The 10,889-nt window shown below is 26.9% G+C and overlaps 1 protein-coding gene across 2 annotated transcripts; it reads left to right on the top strand.

Annotated features, from left to right (window-relative positions):
• Positions 1-2,919: 2,919 nt before the first annotated feature.
• Positions 2,920-8,128, top strand: LOC119614571. 2 transcript variants are annotated; one of them, XM_037970683.1, is made up of 3 exons: positions 2,920-3,048; positions 3,248-3,388; positions 3,563-8,128. In XM_037970683.1, the coding sequence occupies exons 1-3, from the start codon at positions 2,973-2,975 to the stop codon at positions 3,652-3,654; spliced, it is 309 nt and encodes a 102-aa protein (XP_037826611.1). In that variant the 5' UTR covers positions 2,920-2,972; the 3' UTR covers positions 3,655-8,128. The 2 variants fall into 2 exon arrangements, with proteins under 2 accessions (XP_037826611.1, XP_037826610.1); XM_037970682.1 differs by lacking the exon at positions 3,563-8,128 and having other exon boundaries at positions 3,248-3,556.
• The last annotated feature ends 2,761 nt before the right edge of the window (positions 8,129-10,889 follow it).

Genomic DNA, 10,889 nt, shown 5'->3' with positions numbered 1-10,889 from the left:
ACTAAAAACCACAATATATATTTAATTAAATAGTTTTCAAACAATTTTGAAATTTAATACAAATTGCCATTGATGTTAATGATAACTGAAATATTAAAAAAATCTGTTGGTTTTAACAACAAAAATCATTACTAAAAATGTTAAACAAAATTTAATGAAAATTTATGCAAAAACTAACTAAATTGTTTTTTAATATATGCAAGCGTTTGCATTTCCTCATGTTGTTGAAATTAGTGTTGTTGTTGCCAATCGGCAACATAAAAGGTGGAGAATATAAAAACATTAAATAGAAAATTTCAACCAATCACTGCTGACTGTGGCTCCGCCTTTTTTATGGCAAAAAGCAAAAAAAAAAAAACACGTACAAGAAATGAAGCACATGGTAATAACAACAACATGGCACACACATCTACAGTTAAGCATAAAATGAAAACAACACAAAAAACACACAATTTCAAACGCATACTAATAATAACAACTACAACAATACAACATGAAGCAACAATACGAAATAGTACGAAAGTAAAGCATAAAAGCAAAACAAATTAAAGCAACCCAACAAACAATTTATAAAGAATTTATGGAAGAAAAATAAAATATGTAGTAGAAAAATTGGCAATACCCACGACTTGAATTTCGAAAACTTCAAATTAGTTTTGACAAATCTTGATTTCGCTTTGTATGTATTAATTACACAATTTGATCAGTTCTTACATACATACATGCATATCTAACAAAAAAGTTTATTGGGTGTGAACCGGGTACGAAAATACTTATAAAATTTATCAAACATTTATCATCAGCCAACAAGACGCTTTAAAATTTCTTACCATTAATTCCAATCGAATATTTTAGGTAAATTATTTCAAAAAATAAACAATACAAATATTTAACACACAATAGGATCCAAATATAATTACTTAGGTATTTGGCTTATATCCAATCAACCAATTAAAATTATATCATTAGAAAAATGTTCAGTGGGTTCGCCAGCATGTTAACATGTGTATTTTGTATTTGTTGCGGTACAACTATAAATTTGCTGACGTGAAGAATCCATGTTTGTTTGTTTGTTCGCATGCATATGTAGTTGTTCATCATATTTAAAATAATAACAAATTTTTTATGGTTACAAAAACAACATACAAGTTATAATGAGTTATTTTCTTCTTTTCAAAATAATGTGAGGTAAACAGAAGAGAGAGAAAAAAAGTAAAGAAATACAACATAATAAGAAGATGGTGGTAGATTAATCAATGTAAAAGTATGTAACTGAAGCAACAACAACAAAACTACACGCCATACAAGATCCATTGCTTAAGTTATTGTACAACAAAAACAATAAACATTAAAAATAAGAAAACAACAAAACACTAAATGGCAACCATAATAAATTGTACTCATGCAAACAAATAGACAGACATTTCTGTATTTAACTGTTGTTATTGTTGTGCTTTTTTCTCATTTTTATTGTAATTGTTTTTTGTTATACATAGGTATAGCTTTGTTTTTGTTTTAACATGAAAACTATGTATGCTACACAACAGTCCCGGAAAAAAACGACAATAATAACAACATACGATATGAAAGCCCAATTGAGTTAAGGAAATAAAATAGCACATACTTTTACAGGTAGACTAGATAGATAGATAAGATAGATAGATAGTAGATAGATAGATAGATAGATAGATAGATAGATAGATAGATAGATAAGATAGATAGATAGATAGATAGATAGATAGATAGATAGATAGATAGATAGATAGATAGATAGATAGATAGATAGATAGATAGATAGATAGATAGATAGATAGATAGATAGATAGATAGATAGATAGATAGATAGATAGATAGATAGATAGATAGATAGATAGATAGATAGATAGATAGATAGATAGATAGATAGATAGATAGATAGATAGATAGATAGATAGATAGATAGATAGATAGCTAGATAGATAGATAGATAGATAGATAGATAGATAGATAGATAGATAGATAGATAGATAGATAGATAGATAGATAGAAGATAGATAGATAGATAGATTAGATAGATAGATAGATAGATAGTTCGTTAGTAAGTTTACATTTCCCTTCCTTCCTGCTAAAATTCTAAACACAACTGTTCTAAATAAAACACCACACATTAATTTTTTTATACCATTTAAAATGCCAAATAAAAAAAAAGAACCGACATGTTAAAGAAGAAAACAAAAATGGTTTACAAAACTTAACAAAACAAAAAAAAATGGCAAAATTGTATTGTATATTTTTACATTCATTTAATTTAAACTTTTTTCTTAACTATTTAATGTGTGAATATTTATTTCAATTTATTTTACTTCTGATGTCATTAGCAGCAGCTACATTTATTTATTTATTATTTATTTACAAACATAAAGGGGTTGGTTATATGTGGAATATTTAATAAATTTTATGTTAAATTTCTTGTTTTAATTAAGCTTTACTTATTTTAAGTTATAGCGAAAAATTTACATTTTTTAATTTTAATCAAATAAATTAAGCTTTTAATGATGAGTCAGTCAAGACAGAGCCAATGTCTTGAATTGAAATGTCTTACTTTTGCTAAAAAATAATAATATATTGTTTATAAATTGCTTGATTTTCTGCTTATTTAATGAATAAATGGGTAATAATATGAAAAAAGGGCTCCTTTATGAAGAGTTATAAATAAACTAGACATGATTGAACCCTAAATTTTCTTTTGGAGTATTATTTTATATTACATATGTCAGAGATAAGCAAAATGGTCACTGCATATATTATGTTATGTCTAATGTGAGAATCGTTTGCTACTTAGCCCTTTAAGGGTTTATAAGTATCTATTTAGATCTCTATATAATTTATAGTTTCTTGTACTAATATATTTTTTTTAATATATTCTTTTCATTTTAGATCTTATACTAGATTATTGCCAAAAATTAATAGAAAAATTTGGTTATCCCTGGGAAATGATGCCACTTATGTATGTGATACTTAAGGATGCTGGTGTAGATATCGATGAGGCTTCAAAACGTATTGAAGAAGGTAAGTTAAAGTTGTTTTAAAATAATATACTATATAACAAATATCAGTGTTTTCTGAAGTTTTTGAAAAAAAAAAAATCTTAAACAAAAAATATAATGAAATAAATGAAATATGTGGCAATATTTTTGTTTTGAAGAAAAAATTTACAAATTATTGTAAATATTGGAATTTGTATGTATGTATTATTTTTGGTTTATAGGCATACAAGTCTTAAAACAATACAATTTAAATATTTACGATGGTAATGAGTTACGTAAGCTCAAAACTGAAAGGCGTTACGAAAACCATCTTGCCCGATCTGAATGTGATGAAACTATCAAACAAATAAGACTAAAGGAGGGTAAGCATTATTATACTTTAATTTATAATAAGTTTAAGTATGTATTTTATAGTAAAATTAGGGTTTTACAGAAAACACTGAAAACATTTAATTTAGGTTTAAATTTGCTCAAACATTTAATTTTGCCAAATAACAACAAATTTTCTGTTTTTATTTGATTAAACAAATTTTTAGGACAACATGTTGTTAATGAATATTCACGTCAACATAATTTAAATATATATGATGGGTGTGAATTACGTTGTGCCACTCGGCAATGCGGTTGATAAACTTAAATAAAGTTTTAAAACCATTTGCACCCATTTTAATATAAAGTGTTTTTCTTAAATATTAAAAAGTTAAATATAAAGTAATTGTTAAATACTATTAAACAAATTGTACAAAGAATTAAAAAAAAAAATAAACTTTGTTGAAACATATTAAAGGTGCTTTAACATTTTTTTCTTAAAATAACTTCAATATCATTAAAATAAAACTATATAACGAGCTTATAACAGTCTGGCAACTATAAAAGAAATTTATATTAGTAAAAATATAAACTTAAAGACACTTCTTAAAATAGTTAAAATAATTCTTAATTAAAAAAAAAAACAAGTGTTAAACTAATTAAAAATTAAACCACAATCAACATACCAAAAGTTAATGTAACAATTACATTGTTTTAAACAAACTCAACTCAGCAATCAACATACTAAAATGGAAACCTTGGTAACTATAACAACTGTATACTATTTATGGCAAACTAAACCAATAGCAACCTATAGATTTGTTAAATTAATTATTTAACAAATTTTTTTTCCGGCAATTCAACAATCAACATACTATTATAAAATATTTGTTGGCGTTAATTTAATTACAACAATCAACATACTCTTACAATTAAATTGTTTAATTGCAACAATCAACATAACATTTCTTTGAAAGTCTTCTGGCAACTATCAATCTATCTTCAATCAACATACTTTTTTTTTTTGGTTTACTTTATGGAAAATCAATTTATTGAATATACCTGGATCTTCAATCAACATACCAAAAGTTTTTGGAAACAATCTTCAATCAACATACGAGTACGATTAATTATAAGAATTTATATATTAGTTTCTATTCAAATGTTTAATTTTAAGTTTATGTTAAAAGTTAATTAACGAATTTTATTGTTTTAAATTATTAAACGGAAACTAGTGATATTACTCGAATTTTCGGTGTAATTTTAAATTGTTGATGAACTTAAGAATGTTGCTACACAATTTTTGATAAAGATATGTTTGGGAATATCGAAATATTGGTCGAAACACATGCGCCTTTTGATTCTAACAGCATTAAGCCGTAAATGTCTATCTGTTGGCAACTCGCTAGAGTCCAAATAGTAAAATCTAGAGGTCTAAAGTTTACCACAAATATTCTCAATAGTCGATTTATAGTTTACAGACTACAGATGTGTTTATGGTCCAGACTATAGGAGAGTTTATAGTGTGGACTATAGACGAGTTTTTAGTTTAGACTATAGACAATTTTATAATCTAAATAATCAATGAATTTAAAGTCTAGATTATAGACTAGCTTATAATGCAGTTGATAATTTAGACTATCAACTGATAGTTTAGAATATAGGCGTGCTTATAGTCTAGAGTCTAAACTATATACATTATTCCAGTCCAGATTATAGACAAGTTTATAGTCTAGACTATAGATAAGATTATAGTCTGGACTATAGACAAGTTTCTAGACTATCAACTGATAGTTTAGACTATATGCATGCTTATGGTCTAGACTATAGACATATTAATATTCAAAACTAGTTCAGACTGTGGGACTATGTTATAGTCTATAGGAGTTTATAGAGTAGAATAGTGTGGACTATAGACGAATTTATAGTCTAGATTATAGACAAATTTATAATCTAAATATAAATGAATTTAACGTCTAGATTATAGACTAGCTTATAATGCAGTTGATAATTTAGACTATCAACTGATAGTTTAGAAAATAGGCGTGCTTTTAGTCTTGACATATTTATATTCAAAACTGTTTATTACATTCTATTACAGTTTAATCCAGACTATAGACGAGCTGAAAGTTCAGACTACGGGACCAGGTTAGGAGTTTATAGTCTAGACTAGTGACGAGTTTATAGCCCAGACTATAGACAAGTTATTATAACAAACTATTTATAGTTTATAGCCAAAACTATGTAAGAGTTTTTAGTCTAGAGTTTATAGTCCAGATTATAGAAAAGTTTATAGTCTAGACTATAAATAAGATTATAGTCTGGACTATAGACAAGTTTCTAGACTATCAGCTGATAGTTGCATGCATATATGCTTATAGTCTAGACTATAGACATATTTATATTCAAAACTAGTTCAGACTGCGGGACTATGTTATAGTCTATAGGAGTTTATAGACTAGAATAGTGACGAGTTTATAGTCCAGACTATATACATATTTTATATAGTTTATATACCGAACTATTTATAGTCTAAACAATAGACAAGTTTATAGCCAAAACTATATAAGAGTTTATAGTCTAGATTATAGACGAGTTTATAGCAAAAACTATATGAGAATTGAAATACTAGACTATATAGTGTATATTCTAGACTATAGAGTTTATAGTCCAGATTATAGACTAGTTTATAGTCTAGACTCTAGAGTTTATAGTCCAGATTATAGACTAGTTTATAGTCTAGACTCTAGACTATAGATAAGATTATAGTTTGGACTATAGGCAAGTTTATAGATTATACATTATAGACTAATTTAAGTTTTATATTATAGATCAGTTTGTAGTCTAGACTACAGACAGATTTGTAGTGTAGACTGTAGATGAGTTCATAGTTAATCTAGAGTATAGACGAGTTAATAGTCTAGATTATAGGCTAGCTTATAACGCAGGCTATAGACGAGTTGATAGTTTTATCCCAGTTTAATCCACGAAAGCTTAGACTGCGGGTCTGATACGAGTTTATATCCCCGACTATGGGCAAGTTTATATACTAAACTATTTATAGTTTATAGCCCTGATTATTGTCTAGTTTATAACTTAGAATACGTATGAGTTTATAGTCAAAACAATAGATGAATATATATTCTAAATTATGGACTATTTTATAGCCAACAATATAAGATTTTATACTCTAGACTATAGACGAGTTTATAGACGAGTATATAGTTTATAGATTATAGACTAGTTTCTATTTTTTGGTTATATATGAGCTTTTAGTCTCTACTGTAAATAATATTATAGTCCGGACTATAGACAAGTTTCTAGATTACAGATTAGTTTAAGGTTTACGTTATAGATGAGTTTATAGTCTAGACTACAGACAACGAAGGAGTATATACTTAGTCTAGCATATAAACGAGTTTTAAGTCTACACTATAGATGAGTTTATAGTCAGGGCAGGAGATACTTGAGTGAATACGCAGATTATAACACAGTCCGACAAACCGGTCAAAACCCTGACACGTTGTATCAAGTTTTAGGTGATGATATTTCAAAGAAGAAGGGAGATATGTCAGATGTTAAGCTTTTTTTTTAAAGCTTAACAGAATGGACATGCAAATGGCATACATCATTTTATTTTGCGAAGTTATAAGGTCTCAAAAAGGAACAACAAGGCGTATTTTAAACTCCAGGACACGATATTTCGAATAACAGAAATTTTCTAATTTTATATTGTTCACTACTTTAGAGATTAAATATAACTCCTAAAAAATCTGTTCGTCCAACTTTTTGGATGGTTTCACAAAAGCTAAGCCAATTCACCCAAATCGTTCGATTCAACATTCTAAGTTCTCAACTATAAAAACAGGCAGCAAAAATTTTAAATAAAGTTTTATTTATTGATTTTTCTGTGTATATTGTAATATTTCAGTTTTATTGTAAATATATCTTTAAAATTAAGTAAAATTATACATAGTTTTTTAATATAAAATAGTTTATAATTTATTTTTAGAATTTTAGAAGTTTTAAGGGTAGAGTACTTAATAACTTTGGAAAAATGTGGCCAAAAAGGCTAAAATTTTATAATAAAAGAAAACAAATCTTTAAAACTAGATTCTTAAAAAGCTTTGAAAGTTATTGTGTAATAAAAATCGTAACGAAATCTTAATTCTATTGAAAGCTCGATCGTTAACGAAATTAATTCTAATTACAGCTACAAAAGTTTTGGAACTAAATTCTGTTTTAAGCTTTAGAACAAATTTGACAAAATGAAAGGAATATATTAATATAAAAGCGAATTTCTATAATACTTTTGAGCGAAATTTCATTTTCGGAATTTTTTCGTTTAACACATATTTCGTCAAGGTTTCGCTGTAAATTTAACGGAACATTGATGGCATTATATTTTCTATATAATTTAATATAATGACATGACACATTTTCTAAATGTTTAAACTATTAAGAATTAAATACGAAAAATAAAACTATTTAAGATAAATTGGCTGCTGATCTAATGGCTATAAAGAATTTTGAAAATCTCATTTTTATGTTTTATTTTTCAAATACCAAAAAAACTGTGTTATTTGCAAATTTTCTTTCAATTAGTTAATAAAATTAAGCTAATTTAAAAAACTAATATAAAATGTTTAAAGTTTATCATAAATTTAGCGCATACTATTGTTTTAAGACAACAACAAAAATAAATAAGAAAATAAATTTAAAAAATATGCAAAATATTTATTAATAAATTAAAATTTATAATAACAGCAAATAAAAACAACAGAATTAATTAATTCAAAAAACTGTATATTAAACATAAAAAGAAAAACAAAATAAATTTAACAAAATAAAAAAACCTTAAAACATTTGGTATGCTTAAGTATTTAATAAAAATTTAAACGATTAATAAAAAAATAAAAAAATATTAAAACCTAAAATTTACATAATAATAAATCATAAATGTTAAAAAAAATTGAAAACCCTAAGATTTTATTAATAGATTAAATAATTGTTAAAGGGTAAATTAGCAATTGTTTAATGAACAACAATTAAAATAAGATTTATTCAATGTGCCACAATTAGTAATAATAATCTTATCTATAATTATACATGACATATGTTTTTAATTAGTTGATCTTTGCTCTAAAATAGTAAAACTTTTTAAACTGATAAGTATTTTTTAGCTTATTAAATTAGTAATGAGAGAGACTCATTAAAAACATGCGTATAAAAAATATGGAAATTATGACTTCCCATGGGAAGTTTTAAGAATTTCTTCTATATTAATTTGTTATAGAGCGGTTGCAAACTGAATCAGTATAGATCAGAACGACTACCTTGATGTCGCAATTAGTTCTGCAACCTATTGTAGTAGTCCAAAGTATTTTTACAGGGTATTTAATTAATTAGTTTTTAAGTACTAGTTAATTATACGTACTATTTAAACTAAAAAGTTAAATAAACTCAAAAAATATTTTCATCAGAAAAAAGCCATTAAAACATTCATACAATAAATTGAACAAATAATAGACGATGTCCAAAAAATAACTGATTACAAATGTACTCAACCAATTTTTCCGGATTTAAATCCGGTTGTGCAGTTATTATATTAGATTATTCGCTTACTCAATGTTCCATAACAAACTATAGACTAGACTATAGTCTACACTATAGATTAGACTATAGAGTAAACTACATAGTAGATTATAGAGTAGACTATAGACTAGACTATAAACTAGACTATAGACTAGACTAAACTATAGATTAGACTATAGACTAGACCATAGACTACACTATAGACTAGACTATAGACTAGGCTATAGACTAGACTATAGACTAGACTATAGACTAGACTATAGACTAGACTATATACTAGATTATAGACTAGACTATAGATTAGACTATAGACTAGACTATAGACTAGACTATAGACTAAACTATAGACTAGAATATAGACTAGACTATGGACTAGACTATAGAGAAGACTATAGACTAGACTATAGACTACACTATAGATTAGACTATAGAGTAGACTACATAGTAGATTATAGAGTAGACTATAGACTAGACTATAAACTAGACTATAGACTAGACTAAACTATAGATTAAACTATAGACTAGACCATAGACTACACTATAGACTAGACTATAGACTAGGCTATAGACTAGACTATAGACTAGACTATAGACTAGACTATAGACTAGGCTATAGACTAGACTATAGACTAGACTATAGACTAGACTATAGACTAGGCTATAGACTAGACTATAGACTAGACTATAGACTAGACTATAGACTAGACTATATACTAGATTATAGACTACACTATAGACTAGACTATAGACTATGCTATAGACTAGACTATAGACTAAACTATAGACTAGAATATAGACTAGACTATGGACTAGACTATAGAGAAGACTATAGACTAGACTATAGACTAGACTATAGACTAGACTATAGACTAGACTATAGACTAGACTATAGACTAGACTATAGACTAGACTATAGACTAGACTATAGACTAGACTATAGACTAGACTATAGACTAGACTATAGACTAGACTATAGACTAGACTATAGACTAGACTATAAACTAGACTATAGACAAGACTATAGACTAGACTATAGACTAGACTATAGACTAGACTATAGACTAGACTATAGACTAGACTATAGACTAGACTATAGACTAGACTATAGGACTAGACTATATAGACTAGACTATAGACTAGACTATAGACTAGACTATAGACTAGACTATAGACTAGACTATAGACTAGACTATAGACTAGACTATAGACTAGACTATAGACTAGACTATAGACTAGACTATAGACTAGACTATAGACTAGACTATAGACTAGACTATAGACTAGACTATAGACTAGACTATAGACTAGACTATAGACTAGACTATAGGCTAGACTATAGACTAGACTATAGACTAGACTATAGACTAGACTATAGACTAGACTATAGACTAGACTATAGACTAGACTATAGACTAGACTATAGACTAGACTATAGACTAGACTATAGACTAGACTATAGACTAGACTATAGACTAGACTATAGACTAGACTATAGATTAGACTATAGACTAGACTATAGACTAGGCTATAGACTAGACTATAGACTAGACTATAGACTAGACTATAGACTAGACTATAGACTAGACTATAGACTAGACTATAGACTAGACTATAGATTAGACTATAGACTAGACTATAGACTAGACTATAGACTACTATATAGATTACTAAGAGTAGACTACATAGTAGATTAAGAGTAGACTATAGACTAGACTATAAACTAGACTATAGACTAGACTAAACTATAGATTATACTATAGACTAGACCATAGACTACACTATAGACTAGACTATAGACTAGGCTATAGACTAGACTATAGACTAGACTATAGACTAGACTATATACTAGATTATAGACTAGACTATAGATTAGACTATAGACTAGACTATAGACTAGACTATAGACTAAACTATAGACTAGAATATAGACTAGACTATGGACTAGACTATAGAGAAGAC

This window comes from Lucilia sericata, unplaced genomic scaffold (assembly GCF_015586225.1).
Source record: "Lucilia sericata isolate MDLA Ls3-8-SP2 unplaced genomic scaffold, ASM1558622v1 Contig003068F_arrow, whole genome shotgun sequence".
Lineage (NCBI taxonomy): Eukaryota > Metazoa > Arthropoda > Insecta > Diptera > Calliphoridae > Lucilia > Lucilia sericata.
This window is presented reverse-complemented; position numbering and strand designations above follow the sequence as displayed.

Bases quoted from the DNA above. Each gene is read 5' to 3' on its own strand.
- LOC119614571 (XM_037970682.1), top strand. From the start codon at position 2,973: ATGATGCCACTTATGTATGTGATACTTAAGGATGCTGGTGTAGATATC. The intron at 3,049-3,247 runs GTAAGTTAAAGT...TTTGGTTTATAG, and splicing joins TTCAAAACGTATTGAAGAAG to GCATACAAGTCTTAAAACAA.